This window comes from Vespula pensylvanica, chromosome 13 (assembly GCF_014466175.1).
Source record: "Vespula pensylvanica isolate Volc-1 chromosome 13, ASM1446617v1, whole genome shotgun sequence".
Taxonomy (NCBI): domain Eukaryota; kingdom Metazoa; phylum Arthropoda; class Insecta; order Hymenoptera; family Vespidae; genus Vespula; species Vespula pensylvanica.
Window position 1 is genome coordinate 4,775,962 of NC_057697.1, and position 19,219 is coordinate 4,795,180.

Consider the following 19,219-nt stretch of genomic DNA (forward strand, 5'->3'; position numbering starts at 1 on the left):
AGGAAGGAAGGAAGGAAAGAAGGAAGGTTGGTAGGTTGGTAGAAAGAAAGGGAGGAGAGAAAATAGGAAGATAGGTAGGTAAGTAGATAGGAAGAAAGAAAGGGAGGAGGGAAGATAGGTAGGACGGTAGGTAGGTGAAAAGGAAGGGAGAAGAGAAGATAGAAAGGTACGTAGGTAGGTGGGAAAGTAGGGAGGAGAGAAGATAGGAAGGTAGGTAGGTAGGAAGGAAGGAAGGAAAAAAGGAAGAAAAGAACTTAACGCTTACAGTTGGTTGTGGTGTTAGTGTAAAGGAGGTGTAGGGACCATTGTAACGTTATAACAGCCCCCATACTTTGCTTACAAAGCAGTAGGGGCTAACAATGCATTAAGTGCGCAATCACATCCATCTCATCCGATATTATTTGCCCTTTACGTTGGAAGCTGTCCGGTAAAAGAAGTGGTGAATTAATAAAAAGAGTGCAAGAGTGTTTCCTTTCGTCGAGAATTAATGTAATATAATAAAACTCGTCGGTCTTTTTTTCTTTTCTTTTCTTTTCTTTTCTTTCTTCTTCATTTTTTTTCTTTTTCTTGTAATCTTATCAAATCATTAAATAAGTATGATCAATGAATAAGTGTGACGAATTAATTCTTACCGTGAGGAAATAGTGCTCTCATCTTGAGGTTGCTAGTGGTTAGCCTGATAATACTGGCTTTGTCCAATTGTGAGGTGATGGTCGACGGAAGTGGCAGCAGTTTTCCAAGTTCAAGATATTCCTTATTTTCCTTTTCCCGGCGCCATCGGGCCGCTGTCTTACTTTTCTCCTTCATCACGACTTCCTGAGGTTCGCTCGTCACAAGGCTTATCGAGTCGTTGTTATTGTTGTTATTTTTATTGTTGTTATTGATAATACTGTTATTGTTGTTGTGGTTTTGGTTCTGGCTGTCGTTACGTCGATGATGATGGTGATGGTGATGACGATGATGATAATGATAATGATGCCGAGAATTGCTGAGATCTAGGGTGAGATCTGAAGTTGGACTATTTGCTGAAAAAAAACGCTTCGAGATGGTCGCTTTCGTCGAATTTAAAAGAGATAAACACAAATACAAGTAAGTAAGTAAGTAAATTAATAAATAAATTAATTAATTAAAAAAAGATCGATCTAATCATGCCACAATATTTCTTTTTTTCTATTTCTTTTTCTTTATCTTTTTTATAATATCAAGAGAGGTGCCATATCTTGCGACGGAATATTTCGAGGACTTTGTAGTAGAATGCATATATATACATATACATATGTATACATATACATGTAATATATATACATATGTATATATGTACATATAATATATATATATATATATATATATATACATACATACGTATATATTCACTATCGTTATATCGTGGCCTTCCGAAGGCGTAACAACGTCGAAACTCCTCGTTACAAGAACGAAAGGCAAAGGGAGCAAACCGTCATTAAAGCGCCAGCGAGAGAGCATCCTAACGATGTAGCTACCTATCTACCGAGACTTCTCACGAATGGAAATTTTCCTTGAATAATGCATCATTTTTTCTTTCGCCGCCATTGCTATTCTTTCTCTTTCTTTCTTTCCCTCCCTTTCTCCCTCTTTTTCTCTCTTTCCCTTTCTCTCTTTCCCTTTCTCTCTCTCTCTCTCTCTTTCGCCGCCTCTCATTTTCTCTTTTTCTTTCTTTCTTTTTTTTATTTCCACGTATTGATGTCATTATTAGTCACTGTTTCGATTCGTTTTTAATTAATATTTATTTGTTAGTACCTTTCGGAATTTTCTGTTTGCACTTCCAACTTCCAACGTAAGAATCATTTTCTATAATAGTGGTAGAATCACCGCTATTATTCTCGATCATTGGTGCCATGTTATTGTTTTTATTATTATTATTATTATTATTATTGTTATTATTGTTCTTTCTTTTTTTTGATTCACCATGAAGATTATTTTAACAACAAGATATCACATTTCACAAATGTTCGAAGAATTCTCTCCTCTATCTTCGACAGTATTTTCAAGGACAATTCTTTCTTTTCCACTTTCTTCCTTTCTCTTTTCTTTTTTCATAGACACATGGGAACACTTGACACTGGTCACCTCTTCACGAAGTACGAAATAGAGGAAACGAGGAAAGAAATAAGCCAATAATAAAGTCGGAAGGACCTGTCAGGATCTGAAAGGGTCTGACGAAACGTAGTCAATGGTAGTGACACACTGTTTGGTAGTTCGACCAGAGTTGTACATCTCTCCGAAAAGTGTCTCGCCACTCTTTGAATCTTTCTCTTTCTATTCCACGAACGTTTTCTCCACCCCTTGCCCGTCCTCAGTCTCCACCCCAGTCTCGAAATGCCGTTTGCTCGCGGGGTAGCTAAGCCAGAGTGGTAACACCCTTATTTTAAGCTCCACCCTTGGGAGCACAGGGTCAGTCGAAATCGGAGGGTTCCTACGCACACGCGCACTCTTCCTAGCTGGCTAACCAGAGACTGAGAGAGAGAGAGAGAGAGAGAGAGAGAGAGAGAGAGAGAGAGAGAGAGAGAGAGAGAGAGAGAGAGAAGAGAGGGAGAGAGAGAAACAGAGAAAATGAAAAAGAGAAATACACCGTAGGGATTTTCCCAACGATCGAAACGACGGGTGACAAAATCAAAAGTAAAGACGATCTTTACTGATTTTACTGCTCCCTTCAATATAAGAATATTCCAATTCTATTTTTAGAAGGACTACTTACTACTCTTAAATCAAAATTATTAATGGATCTCGGATTTCTTCAGAATTTCTTCAATTGATTTAAAATTGCACTCCTCGTTATTTTCCGATTTGATTTGGATAGGTTGGAAACTATCCAAGATATTGGTAATTCTATTAGATTAATCCGTAACTTGGTACTTTGGTTTTTTCTATTTTTTTTTTATTTGTCTCTCTTTTTCTTCTTTTCTTTTTTAACAAAAAATATCCTCATAACGATATAAAAATTTCACGGGACATACACAACTGCCGTTTCGTTGCTTATCGTTTATGACACTGTTGTATAACCACCTTGTACCAGCTTACACCTTCCAAACCACCTTTCGGAATGGAAGTAAAGTGCGTCAAGTTCACATAGGATAACACGTGTTGGCAATGTGTCTCCTCGGAAAAGAGAGAAGAAAAGTACCTGTCGTATCGTTTCTACGTGGCCAATCCTTAGTGTGAGGGTGGGACACTATTCGAATATCTTTCTTTTTCCTTCTATCTTTTATATACCAAGGACGACTGCCATATGCCTTCGTTCAACACCTCGTCGTGTTTAAAACGTCGGTAGGAACAGGTAGAAAATATTTAATACGAAACATATGGTGCTCAAACAGAATTTCAACCTTGTCTCTTCTTCTCCTTCTACTTCTTTTTCTTCGACTTATTCTTATCGTTTTTCTTTTATATTTTACACTGGACTAAATGCTTTCGGCAAACTAACTTTTCTTGGGACACCCAACGCGGTTAAAGTATCTTTTTTCTCTTGAAATTTATCTTTACCAGATGTTCATAGAAAAATTATGAATGAACAACAAGGTGCAACGGAAGGTGCACCATTGATTTCAGGTTCCAATGTGAAGTACCATATGGGGTTCTGACCCATATCAGGAACCTGTTTCAAAATTGTCATTAGCTTAGAAATCTATGCCCACGTTTACTCGATTATTGAGATTTGTAATAATAGTTTTTTTATTAATAGAAATTTGATATCAGATTAATCAATGATTATTTCGTTTTCATCATCCGTTTTTAAAATATCACGAATAATATGTGTATTTGTGTATTTAAAGATTTTTTCATTACTAATTTCTCATATTATTATACAAATATAATTTAGAATTTGTTTAAAATGTTTACGATCTTCGTTGCACCGTTCCGTATTTATGTGCTTATCCGTGATTTGCAGATAGCTGCAATTTATTTGTAGATTATATTTCATTAATAGAAATGTTACAGCGTATACATATTGTGTATATATTTTTAAAGAAATATGTTTGAAATTCGTGATACGAATTGGTTGATGAATATTTTATTTTGAAACTTTATTAATCAATCAATGAGATATGAAAATGTTACATTTATTATTACTATTGTTCATTTTGTCTCTTATGTATTTATAAAATTCATTATGTAGATATAACTATGGATATATATAAATATACATAAATTCACTATTACTCAATCACTCAAATTCACGAAAATGTACAAGTATACATCAATATGTAAAATGTTATCAAAGGAGAGCTAGGCACTTCTACAATATTAATCACCAAAGAAACGAATAAGAGAAAATCGAAAGTAAATCTGGTGGAAAAACTTGGCCGATTGAAAGAGTTCGACGTATGTTCTGACTCTCGTCGTACGAGCTACTCTATTACTCACTATTACGTGTATAATCGATATCCGTGGTAAGCGGTAGGAGTAGTGAAAGGCAATCCAATTTGCAGGAACGCAAACGCTAGCTATCGTTCAATTAATGGACCTTTCTTATAATCTCATCAATTCACCTCGAACGTCAGAGAAATTTTAATCTTTTCGTATTGTACTTGCTCGAAAGATCGATTAGAAAAATATCGACTGATTTTAATGTATCGAAATTTGATCGAGATAACGAGATATTGTTCTTGAGTGTTTAGGTATGATCAAATCTTCGAATGGAATTTAATTTTTTTTTATATGATACTTTTGGAAATGGATAAACAAAATTTAATAATGAAAGTTCTATTATTACTAAATTAAATTGAAATTATTAAAATGGGCAATCATGGAATACTTCAATATAGAGTAAATCAAATAAATCATTTATATCACGTTCAAACAAAATTACTTTATCGAACTAATTAAATGTTAATCTGAAGAAAATTTACGGAAATGAAATTGTTGAGTATCTGTAGCACGACAAAAGAAAAATGCTGTGCATATAAAATACTCAAACTAAAATCCTCAGAATATCAAACCGTCACGATAAATATATTCCAAACTATCAATTAATAAATCCAAAAAATCAAAAAAAAAAAGACGAGATCAGAAAACTAAAAAGAGAAAAGAAAAGAAAAGAAAACGCGCCCAACTCTGAATTCCTTTTTCTTATCCACAATAATTCTCCGCAAAACCAGATCACACGGAGTTTCCAAAAGATTTGAAAAGAGAAGAGAGAAAGAAGAAAAAGAAAATAGAAAATAAAAAAAGAAGAAGAAAAAAAGAAAAAGCCAAAGAAAAAAGAAAAAGGGCGCATCGAAATGTTTCTCTGTGTGGCGTAGGAAAAAGTTGAATTGTGAGTTAGCTCGTGAGTGAACTTTTTCTCGTTCGTGACCGTCTCAATGCATTCGTCGTGACGCGCGAGGTCGCAACCATTGCGCGGCTTAACCCTGACAGCTCACCTACATTTTCGAGTTTCACCATTGGTAACGTTTTTCGTGTTAGACTTAACCGTAACCCCTCGTTCCTCACCCCTTACCCCTTACCCCTCACACCTTACCCCTCACCTCTAAACTCTCACCCTCACCCCACACCCCTTACCCCTTACCCCTCACCCCTTACCCTTCGAAGAAACCTTCCTCAAAAGTCATGCTCGCGGCAGGGGTAGGAACAAGGGGTAAACGAGAGGGGGGAACGATTCGATTCATTCTACATAGTCTTTGACGTTCACGTGGTACGCGTGTGCCCGTGCATTTTAATGCAACGAATGAGCGTGATGCAGCTTTCATAGCTCGTTCTTTCTCTCTCGCTTCTTGTCCTCGACCCTTTTATCTCCATTTTAAGGTACCAAGGCGGAGCAACAGTCTTCTTGTTATGAGTTTAAAAAGTTGGATAGACTATTATTAGAAAATAGTGTCTTCCGAAATCAATCATGCGAAATTTGTTTTTCTTCTCCTCCTCCTCCCTTCCGTTTCTTTCCTTTCTATCTTTTTTCTTTTTTCTCCTTTTTTTCTTTTTTTTTTTCTTGTACCTTTTCCTTTTCCTCCTCTTTTTCTTTCTGTCGAGTTTTTCTCTCAAGTTTTTTCTTAAATTTTGTACAAATATATGTGAATAAATATACTTCGTATATCTTCTAATAGCTTTTTATACAGATCTGTGTTCTGTATGTATTTAGATATGTATATATGATATATACACATATAATAATTTATAATGAATGTTAAGGAAGTTTATCAGTACATTTTGTGATAAATAAATAGTTGAAAAAAAAAACAGAATTAACATAAATTTAATTCGTGACAAATCTTGAAATCATCTTACACCTTTTTCTCGTTTAATTTCATCTTATTTTTATTGTGATGATAGATAACTATATTTAATCAAATAAACTCAAATTTTTGTAATTTTATATGAATCATACTCTATGTATCCTTATAAGGTTTTTGAAATTTACGGATATATTTTATAATGAATAAATTACTAAAAAAAAAAGAATAAAATTTGTATATAAATTTAATATATAAATGTATATATAAATGTCAAAGAAGTTTACCAGTACATTTTATGATAAATAGATTTTTAAATAAAAAACAATATTAATATAAATTAAATCTGCGAAAAATCTTGGAACTATCCTAAAATTTTTTCTTGTCGAATTCTAACTTATTTTTATCATGGTGACATATAATTATATCTAATCAAATAAATTCATATTTTTGTAACACTTTATGTGGATGACGTTCTATATACTTTATAAGATTTTTAAAAATTTCGAATGCATTTTATAATGAATAGACTTTAAAAAGATAAGAAAAAACAAACACAAAAGTTAATATAAATCATCTATGAAAAATCCTTAATAGTGTTTTGTAAAACCTAAAAATAAAATAAAATCCTGAACTCTTTTTCTAACGAATTCCAGCTTCTTTTTACCGTGATGATAAATAATTATATTTAACCAAATAAACTCATATTTTCGTAACATATACTTTATATATCTTTACAAAATTTATGAAGTGTTTCGTGTACATTTCATAATGAATGAGATTCTCAAAAAAAGAACAAATAAATAAATACATAAAAGAAAAAAAGAAAACACAGAAGATCCACAAAATGAATATAAATTAAATTCGTACAAATTCTTGAAACCTTTTCTAAACCTTTTTCCCTTTGAATTCTAGCTTATTTTGATCGTGCTGATCATGCAATTTGAGCCCTTTAGAAAGTATACTACGTTATGCCATGCTGATATCTACAATGTAAGTAGTAAATGTGTGTATAGATTCTATGTAGACGGAACAACGCAAGAGTCGAGTTGACCGATGAAGGAGCATATTTGTCGCCACGTTTCTTTCTATCTTTCTCTCTCTCTCTCTCGCTCTTTTTATCTTTCTCTCTCTCTCTCTCTCTCTTTTTTCCTCTCTCTTTTCTACACGTACTCAACTTACTTACAATGTCGCTCGTGACGTGTAACAAACAACGACTTGGCCGAACGCGAGCCAACGCCACGATCGTGTATACGTATGCGTGTAATCCTACGCTCTCTCACGCGACAAAACCATATACATATCTCTCGTTCTTTTTATTCTTTTTCTTTTTCTTTTTTCTTTTTCTCCCCGATAAGATCGATTATGTTAAGAAGTAACGAAAGCTTCGATATATATATATTTTTCTTTTTTCTTTTTTTTTCAAAGACACGGTGAGTCACATGTAATATATTTCAGAATAATTTTGTTTGATTTACTTTTGTCTGACCAACCGCGGGATATTGAGATTTTTAAGTGATGTAAAGAAATTAGTTCTATGTATAAAGTATCTTTAGAAATGAATAAAAAGATTATATATATATACATATAATATATATAATATATATATACATATATACATACATATATTTATTTACAATTAGCATAGTGTATTAAAATTAGTATTAATGTATGAACTATTTGGTATTATTGTTTTTTATAAAAAATGTCATTCATAGGTACATTTTAAATAGTTAACTATTTGCAGTATGTCCTGTGAGCATTTATATTTCAAATATATATATATATATATATATATATATATATAAATACACACACACATATGGTAGAAAATTACAAAAAATAGTAAAAAGATTTGGTTATCAATATTGTTCCATTTTCTTCGTAATATAATCACATGTCAGATAATAAACTATTCGGAGTATTTTAGGCAATCATTTCTTTTCTTCTAATTTTGTATGTATATATATATTATAATATAATATATAATATATATACTATAATATATATAATATATATAATAAATTATATGAATAATATAATACATTGGAAATAAATAGGTATTAATTAATTTATTATTTATACTATTTCATTTTCTGCATAATATAATTACTGTTCAGATAAATAACTATTCGGAATATCTTACACAATAATTTCCTTTCTTCTAATTTTTTATAATATATACATATACATATACATATATATCTTTTTTTAATTAATTAGTTTAATACCTATACTATTTCATTTTCCTAATAACATTATAATTGGCCAAAATAACAATAATTGAGCACGATAGTAACGAATAAAAATTCTTCTCTAATAGTGTCTTTCTAATTCTGACGCGTGTCGACCCAAGCAAAATCTCATGCTCGTTTCGAAGCAAAAGGGTCTACATAGGGAAAGTTAGGGAGAAAGAGAAAGGGAGAGAGAGAGAAAGAAAGAAACAGACATAGACGGATTGATACGTACATACATACATATATACATACACATATACAGAAAGAGAGAAAGATAGAGAATACCAAAGTTAGGGGAAGTTGGAAATCGTGCACAACCCCTATGTACCACAACCCTCGTCGTTTTGCTCCTAAGTACGTGCCTCTTCGTCGCAAACTACGAAGAGAGAGAAAGAAAGAGAAAGGGAGAGAGAAAGAGAAAGAGAGAGAGGGACCAAAAGAAGAAAAAAGAAAAAAAAAGAAAGAAAAAAAAGATGAACGAAACGGAAACGAAGAAGAGTTGGAGAGGACGACACAGTGGTCCCGAATAAGCGAGGCCCTTTCGCCCTTTCATCCGCGTACATCCCGCCCTTAAACGGCCCTAAAGCAAGTCACTTTCAACTTGACATTAAGTGTGACCGATCGCCCCAGCGTGCTTTTTAAAATGGCCACCCAACTTACGTGTCACTAAGCAACGTCATCTTGAATTTCTTTTTAACGATTTCTCTCTCGTTCTCTTTCTCTTTTCCTCGTTATTCTTTTATTTCTATAGTGTTTATTATTATTATATTAGGTTTATCCAAAAATTATGTCTACTTTCTGAATGAAATTATTCTTAAAATCAACGTTTATTTCTTTTCTTTTTTTTTTGTAAAATGATTTTTATATGAGTACCTAATGAAAAAAATTTTTCTCTTTCTCTCTCTCGTTACTATTTTCTTTTTTTAGTATTATATTATTATTATTATATCAGATTTATTATAAAATTATGACTGCCTTTAGGATGAAATTATTTTAAAAATCAAAGTTAATTCTTTTTCTTCTTTTTTTTGTAAAATGATTTTTACACGAGTACCTAGATACGAAATAAAAAAAAAATTTTCTTTTTCACTGTTATTAAATTACAATCGGACTTTGTATTTTTTTATTTCATTTTTTTCCGTACCGAGAATTTTTATTTCATGGAAATAAATTGAAATTGAAATGGAAATTCGTCTCTCTTTTTTTAAAATAATTGTTATTTCTTAATAAAAATAAACCATATACTTTTTGTTAACGTAATATTACATAAAAAGGTGAAATTAGGATTATTTTTGCATGTGTATAATTACATGACTTATAATTGAACATACTTTTAAATGTAAACAATCTTAAGAAGCCATGAAAAAATGAAGAGCATACAAAAAAATCTTTCAATCAATAAATTTAATTATTATTAAGGTTGTTAATTAAAAACAGAAACTTAATTTTATTTAATATAACGAAAAAAAAATAATAGCTTATTTAATTCAATAAATGTTCAGTGTTCAAAAAATTAAAAATCATTAAGCTTCCAGTTTTTGAATGTTTTTTTTTTCTATTGTTTTCCACAGAAAGGAATATTCAACTGGCTCTTAATTTATAATTAACTTGTATAACAGAATATTTCTTTGAACAACTAATTATTATTTCGCTTAGAACTTTTATATATATATATATATATATTGTATATCACTTTAAAATCTAGAAATTGATTGAAAGTTATTCACTTGTGTTTATCAAGTTACAATATTTTGAAGATATTCAAAATAGATACACTTCATATATATCTATATTGATAAAGATATTGTTCGTATAAAAAAAAAAGAAACAAACCGATAAAAATTTCTAAAGAATTTTTTCATTTAAAATTATATATCTGTATAGATCAGAATACGATAAAGATATTCTAGATATAAAAAATCTCTTCAACAGGTAAAAATTTTAAAAAGAATTCATTCACACATACATACACACACACATATATATATATATATATATATATATATATATATACACACGATAGAGATAAGTTCGATATAAAAAAAATCTCTTTAACCTATAAAAATAAAAAAAAAATTTCTTGGATTGAATTTATATATATATATATATACGATAAAGATATTTTCGATATAAAAAAAAAAAGAAAAAAGAATTTCTTTAACCGATAAGGATTTTAAGAAGAATTTATTCGGTTTAAATTTCACCGGTCGTAAAATCAATGTACACCTCCTATGTCGAACTAATTTCGTCTCCAATTATCTTTGTCTAATTTCCACGTGTAATCTTCGGAGATGATTTGTATGCGAGGAATGAGACCTGGTTATCTCGCTCGGCATGCGATAATTCCGTGCAAAAATGGATAATCGGCGTCGAGCGTGTTTTCCACTTGGGCACGTACCAAGAGTTCGGATGATGTCACACGGTCATCCTTTCTACAAAGTATAATACCACTATAACGTAGCATACTATGCGTCTTTAACGTATAGGTACCTAATAGTTATAAAGACATGCGTAAGTATGTCATCACTGGGATGGTGGAGAGGGAGTTAGTCGGAAGAAAGGAAAAAAAAGAAAAAAAAGAGTCGACACTTCGAAGATCATCCCAAACAACAAAAATAAAATTAAAAAAAAAGCAAAAGAAAGAAGTAAAATTTATGCGAAACCAATTCGAGAAATACAACAACAACAAAAAAACAAAAGAAACAAATAAATCTTCGATACGAACGTTAACACGTCGATCGTAAATACGAATAAAACTTTACGAATGTTTCGATCAGTAGACAGTAATATTTTTCATATTTTCTATATCGATTGATTGAAAATGATTGTAATTAAAATTGTCATAATAGAAATTTACAATAATTATAACGATATTTTGAATAATTTTATTCATATTAATTTATGACAAAATTTAATTTAAATTGATTCTTTCGAACATGTATATGTGTAATTATGTGGTGATCTACACATATACATTCACACAGCTCGTGCGCAGACACACAGGCACGCTCAACATAAAGTGTTTATATCTGGTTATTCATCGAAATTAATAATATATCAAAAAGATAACTTTTATATATATATATTTATTTATTAAAAAAAAGCCAAACAAAAAATGAGATATAAATCATTTTACGTCCATCATGATCTTTATCAAATCTTATTTAAAAGTCATGACAGTTTCATATATCTGACAAAAGAAAAAGAAAAATAGAAGAAAAAAATATAAGGAAATATCGATTTCGGTAAACAATAGTTTGTAACATTTTATATGGACTCTGTATATCCTTTGAAAATTTCGGGTTATACGTTATTAGGCCATAATTTAAAGCGCGTCGATCGTACGATTAGAGCCGAGACTAATGTACCATTATTTTACAACTTGGCTCACGACCAGCTGACCCGACTAGCTTAGCCATCCAGCCATCCAGACAAGCTATCCAACCAACCAACCAGCCCGTTGATGTTATGGACGGCGACTTCTTTCATTTCTGCCCTTTTCCACGTACATACATATATTCTTTATTTTATTTCAGAGATCGAAACTTTGACACCCACTATTTCAATTTTTCTTTTTTTTTTCTGGGATAGTCGTGAAAAGTTTATTTTAAAAGAGTCAATGAACTTAAGGGGCACACATTCGTAATTAAGTATATTTAAATTCGCCTATTTCTTTCTCGTAAAGGATCATTCGATTTTATTTAATTATCGGCAAGAGAGAGGAAGAGAGAGAGAGAGAGAGAGAGAGAGAGAGAGAGAGAGAGAGAGAGAGAGAGAGAATTTTTTCGGTAGTAATCTAGATGTGACTTAAAAAAAAAAATAGAGTTATGCCGTGATCTTTATAAAGATTTGAAAAATGCGTCGATGTAAAAATTCTTCTCGTAGTATTTTAAATTCGAATTTGAAGAGATCATACAAAAGTATTTAATTAAACAACTACATTTTCTTTTCATTTTAGTAACAAAAATGTAATAGTAATAATAATAATAATAATAATAATAATAATAATAATAATAATAATAATAATAATAGCAATAAAAACAACAAGCTAAATGTTAATAAAATATATGTCATAAAAACGTATCTATATTTTTTGTAAATAAATAATGAAAACGAAAAGAATATTCCTCTTTTTTTGTGATTTTAAAGTAAATAAATATGATATCAATAGATTTGAAAGCAAGAAAGAAAAAAGTAAGAGAAAAAAGAAAAAAGAAAGAAAGCGAAAGAGAGAGAACGAAAAAAAGAAAGAAAGAAAGAAAGAAAGGAAGAAAGAAGAAAGAAGAAAGAAAGAAACAGCACGATGCATTCTCACGGCAAAGCAACGTGGAATAGAATTTATTGGTATAGGCAAAGGTACATCGCGTCGGTGAGTTTTTGAAGTCGCTGAACTTCGTTGCTTTCGCCATTCGACTCGCCAGTAAACTACGACTCGTCTCGCGAGCGTGACAGAAAGGTGGAAAAGGATTGAGACGGAAACGTGCAAGATGGAAAGGACTTGCATTAAAAAGTCAACGTTTCTTCGTACATTTAAAACGAATCTTTTGCGAATCCTTTTCCTTTCTCTATTTTTTTGTTTATTTAGGAGTAATAGAAAATGATGTGATAGATACATGAAGTAATAGATACATGATTTCGTGATTACATGTTTTCATGATTCCGTGATTTCATGATTACATGGTTTCATGATTACATGATTTTATGATTACATGATTTCATGATTATATGATTTCATGATTTCATGATTTCATAATTACATGATAACATGATTTCATGATTACATGATTTCGTGATTTCATGATAACATGATTTCATGATTTCGTAATTTCATGATTTTATGATAATATGATTTCATGATTACATGATTACATGATTTCATGATTTCATGATTTCATGATAACATGATTACATGATTTCATGATTTCATGATTTCATGATAACATGATTTCATGATTTCGTGATTTCATGATTACATAATTTCATGATTACATGATTACATGATTTCATGATTACATGATCTCATGATTTTATCATAACATGATTTCATGATTTCGTGATTTCATGATTACATAATTTCATGATTATATGATTTCATGATTACATAATTTCATGATTAGTTGATTACATGATTTCATGATTACATGGTTTCATGATTTCATGATTTCGTGATTTCATGATTACATGATAACATGATTTCATGATTACATAATGTCATGATTAGTTGATTACATGATTTCATGATCTCATAATTACATGATTACGTGATTATATGATTTTATGATTACATGATTACATGATTATATAATTTAGTGATTTCATGATTTTATGATATGTAAGATATTCTAAGAATACAAAATGAAATGTTCTACTTTCTGATTGAACTGGAAATTTAGCTGTTTTTTAATTTTTTTCGTTTTTTCTTTATAGAACACTCTGATAGATGATTATAGTGATAAATTTATTATTAATTAGTTCTAATCGTTTACGTATAATTAGGTCCAATATCTTTTCTACTGTTTGATTAAATATGTCTGCGTATTCATTTCTAATCATTTTGTATTAGGTTCGATATATGTGTATTGTATACATCTTGATTATAAATTAAGAATGTATTAAATAACTCTTTTATTAGAAGCAATAGAAAAAAGGATATATTAAAAAAAGTTTCATAATTTCATGAAGTATAAAATATACCAAGAAACAAAACATTCGACTTCCCGTTAAAACGGAAGTATAACAATTTTTAATTTATCTTATGGAACATCCTGTATATTTTTTAATTAATTAAATCTTTTAATCAATTATCTTAAAACAAATTATTATAGGACCAAACTTATATAATTAACGTGTATAAATATATGATGAAAAATTATATATACTTTCAAATGTAAACAATTTTAAGAGGCCATGAAAAAATGAAGAACATACAAAACAATCTTTCAATCAATAAATTTAGTTACTACCTTATCAAGGATATTAATTGAAAACAAAAACTTTAAAATTTAATTTATAATAACAAATACAAAATAATAACTTACTTAATTCAATAAATGTTTAAAATGTCCATTATTTACTTTTATGCACAATCGATATTCTGTAATAACACATTTGTTAATATTTATATTTGTATAATGCAAAAGATAATTTATATTTATATTTATATAATTTAATTAAATGTTAGAATTGTATGTTATGTAACATTGATTAACATTTTCGCATGTAATTCTTAGAAATTTTAGTTTTACTACAATCAGTATTACAGCTTTTGTGTACATAGCATATTTTATGCTTTAATAATCTCTTTAATTATTAATTTCAGGCCTATACTTGTTTAATTATTTTTTAAAGATAATTTATCAAAATATTTGATTAATTATAAAAATATGAGTTGTTTCATAATAACTTTCATAATTCATAATAAACATTACAAATCAATGAATTTTCTGCTTAATCGGAAGCCTTATTTCATAATCTTAAAATATTTTCCCATGGGATTATAGAATTTTTTTTAATATATTTATGTTTTATCGCTTCTAACAAACAAGATATTCTAACAAAGGCTTTTAATTTATAAATCTACCTGTATAACATATATGTGTGTGATCCAAAAACTATCGTCTAATGAAATCAATTTTTCTTTTGTTACACTAAACGGCTCATAATACACACACATATACACATATAAAATCATAAAAACATTATTCCCATTTCATTATAATGAAATACATATTATACATTGTTAATTATATTATTAAAAAACTAAATAATTCGAAAACGTATAACGCATCTTTAAATTAAACTTTGAAAATTTAATTTTGTAGGAATAAAAATTATTCGGAACAAAGAAAAGAAAAGAAAAGAAAAAAGTGCAGTAACTAGAGACCGAGTAATGTTAAAGAAAAAAAAAAAATTACTACAAATGGCTTATTTTGTTTATAATTTTTTTTTTATGAAAGATTTTTAATGAATATAAAATATAAAAAAAAAGAAAAAAAGAAAATCTAAGAAGATGACGATGAAAAGAGGAGTTAATCGTGAACGAATAAATCAGTGTCTTAATGTAGATACGAATAAGGTAACCTTGAAGAACAGTACGATAACAAGAATACATGTTATGCTGACGAAGCATCCTCTGGATGTAATCGGACTTACCGACACTGCAAGAACCACCGACGGACTTCTTCGAGTAAAAATAAGCACGTGATTCGTCGTCGTCGTCGTCGTCGTCATCGTCGTCATCGTCGTCATCGTCGTCATCGTCATCGGTATCGTCGTGAGTCTATCGTCGTGATTAATATTTCTTCTCTTTTTCTTTCTTTCTTTTTTTCTTTCTTTTTTACGATAATCTCACAAAAAGTATTGTTTCCATAAAACGTAATCAATAAACGCAAATAAGTACATAAACGCCTACCTGTATATATTAATAAAAATGCGTATCAGAAAGTTATATATATATATATATATATATATATATATATATATATATAACGTATGTATTTATATAAAACATTTTGTTTATAACACGTAAATGTATACGATTACGTTCGGATTATGTTTTCCATTTTGTCTGTTTGTTTTTTTCTTCTTATTTTTTGGTGTTTTCAACATCGACGCCCAATGTTTACGATGATCTCACGAAATGCAACGTTTCCGTAAAACAAAGTTACTAGGTAAGTATGTATATACTAATTCCCCATACTCTGTTCTTGCCATCATCGTGTATGTGTATGTGTGTGTGTGTGTATGTTTTAACGACAAATATCAGGAAGTGTAACACATATTTTTTCTTTTTCTTTTTATAACAAACCGATGTTCGATTCAGTTGTCACGTTTTTTTTCTTTTATTTATAATTGATGATTATTAAACTCTGTGTGTGTGTGGGTGGATGGGTGTATATATTATTTCTTATTATTCATAAGATATTAATCGTAAGAATTGAATATTGTATTAAATATTGCTTTGGAACAGTATAATTTTGTAATTTGTAATAATTTAATGACAAAAATAAAAGAAAAATCAAATTGTTTATTTCATTGAGAAAGAGAACAATTTTTTTAATTTAATAAAAAGAAATGATACAAAGGAAAAATATTCGTAGGAAGAAACAAAGAGAAATTTTTTAAATGAAGTGAAAGAAGAAAAAAAAGAAAAAAAAGAAAATATTTCGCGACATATCGAAGATATTCGAGGATATAAAAGTTTAAAGTGTTAGAAGAAGAGATTACGATGACGTTTCTCGCTTACAAAGCCACCGGCATGCGCTTCGGAAATCTCGCGTGGTAGAACGGACCACGTCGAGAGAGTCTCGATGGTCCACGTCGTCTTGAAGCTCGTTACCCGTGACGAACCGACGCGTTTCTACCTTAGAGTCCGCCCTTTATACTTCGTTATTTATTTTTTCTTTTTTTCTTTTTTTATTTCTTTTAGTTCCTTTTTCACCTATACCTTCCCTCTCTCAGACTCGTTGTAAAAAATTTCTTCTTTTCTTTCTTTTTCTTCTTTTTAACCTTTCAATTATTTTTATTAATTAAGTTATGTACTTGGAGCATTTATCAGAATAAATTCTTTTTTATTATTATTATTGTTATTGTTATTATTATTATTATTATTATTATTATTATTATTATTATTATTATTATTATTATTATTATTATTATTATTGCCAAATTTGTAAAAATGTCAATGACATACGAGAAAAAAAAGAAAAATAAAGGAATAAATGTTTGGAATTCATGAGTTTTAAATTGTCTCGAATGTCTTTATATATTGTAATGAAAAAGAAAAAGAAAAGAAAAAAAAGAGAACAATTATAATGAGGTAAATGCGCGTACTGAAAATATATTTTTTTTATCGAGCGTTCATATCATTTAGAAATTATACATAATGGGAATATATTTAATTATGTGTATATATATATATATATATATATATATATATATATATGTATCAATAATGTTATATTATGTATAGTATAACATTATGCCTAATATCAATATACATATCATGATATGTATAATATCATTAATTATACGAGATATTATTAATTTTAATATTCGAAACTTGATGATTAGATTAACTTAAAAGAAAAAAAAAAACGAAAAATAAATAAAAAGGAAGAAAAAAGTAGTTTCGACTTACATTCCATAATGATAGAACCGAGGGAGTTGATCACGTGACTAGAAACAATAACTTTTGGCGGGAGAAATGGCACATATCAAAACGAAACCACTAAAATATATAATGTAACACTTATTATTTGTATTAATTTTAACTGAAAGTATATTATTATTATCTCTTTCTATCTCTGTTAATGTTATACGAGATGTACGATAGGTCAGAGGACAAGAGCGCTAGAACTAAAGGTCGTCGTAAGCAAAACTAAACTTCACACTTCGTGTCTCGGTATCCCGGTATCACGTATCTCCCCACCACTTTGCCATGAGAGATGCATACATGCGTGGTAACAAGCGTTTCTCCATGACGGCGATGATAAATCGATATAATAATAATTTTTTTTTTCTTTTTTCTTTTCTTTCTTTCTTTCTTTCTTTTCTCCTCATTTCTTTTTTCTTCATTAAAAAATATCATTACGAAAGTCATTGAAAAAAAATTCTATGATTATTACAAATATCCACGCGTGTAACTTTTTTTAGTCTTTAACAGCATATATATAGATATATTTTTTTTTGTAATTCATTATAAATCATATTCGATCTTGTCGATATTAATAATAAATTATTGCAATTTTATAAATTACGTTTTATAACGCAAATTGCAAAAAATAAAGATTCGAATTAATCGATAGCAGCTTGACAATAATTAAATATAGAATAATTTCAATAATAAATTTAATAATTTTATGTTCTTATACGAAGTAAATATATCTAAATTTATGTATTTCATGATTGGATAAAATTACGTGATTACAATACTTTGATTTCATAAACAAATGATGTAAGACACATTTCTGAGTAAGAAAATGATTCTCTGCAATTAGTTAGTAATCAAACATTTTTTTGTTCTGTTTTCTTTTGTTTTTTATTATTATTTTTTATAATTATAAAAACATTAATTGTAAATTTGGTTCGTCTATTACTCAGCGAGAGATTTCAAATAGGAAATATCGGATTTCATATAACTGTACATATGTTCGAACGCTTAGGTCATTCCTTTTATATACCTACCGCCAAAACGGATGAGCAAACAAGGAAAGAAAATGAAAAAGAAGTACAGAAGAAAAAAAAAGCACAAATAGAAAATAGATTAAAATATTAATAAAAATAAATATATAGATACGCGAATACTTGTATTGTATATGACTGTGTATGTATGTGTGTGTGTATACATATCTACATATATATGTGTGTGTGTATATATGTATATGTTGAGCAGTTTTTTCAAAAAATTGTTACGATTAAAAATCGGGCACGCACAACGAATTACATTGTCTTATAGATTTACTTAGAAAAGTCACGATCCTAAAGTTTGCTTAAAAGGAATTAAAATAAAACAAAAAGAAAAAAAGGAAGATAAAAGAAAAAAGAAAAAATGGAGAGAGAGAGAGAGAGAGAGAGAGAGAGAGAGAGAGAGAGAGAGGGAGAAGAGGGGGAGAGGGGAGAAATGAAAAGGAGTTAGAGAACAAAAATTCTTTGTCCGAATTTATGGCCGTCGTCTACGAAAGAGATGCAATTGCGTTAGAATGGTTTCTATGTTTCTCTCATAGATGTGGGTATAACGTAAGCACATTTCTACGAAGAGAGAGAGCGAGAGAGAGAGAG

At 29.4% G+C, this 19,219-nt stretch overlaps 1 protein-coding gene across 7 annotated transcripts in view; it reads right to left on the reverse strand.

The window, feature by feature from the left end:
- Nucleotides 1-19,219, reverse strand: part of LOC122633781 (single-minded homolog 2) — a 33,100-nt gene that overhangs the window by 9,808 nt on the left and 4,073 nt on the right. The window contains exons 1-2 of one of the 7 annotated variants that reach the window (XM_043822127.1): nucleotides 17,580-17,970; nucleotides 633-838 (exon numbers count right to left, since the gene is read on the reverse strand). In XM_043822127.1, coding sequence (XP_043678062.1) covers nucleotides 633-807 — 175 coding nt within the window. In that variant the 5' untranslated portion in view covers nucleotides 808-838; nucleotides 17,580-17,970. Of the gene's footprint in view, nucleotides 1-632; nucleotides 1,026-1,776; nucleotides 1,870-17,579; nucleotides 17,971-19,219 lie in introns of those variants that run through there. The other 6 variants (XM_043822123.1, XM_043822122.1, XM_043822121.1 and 3 more) reach the window with 6 other exon arrangements.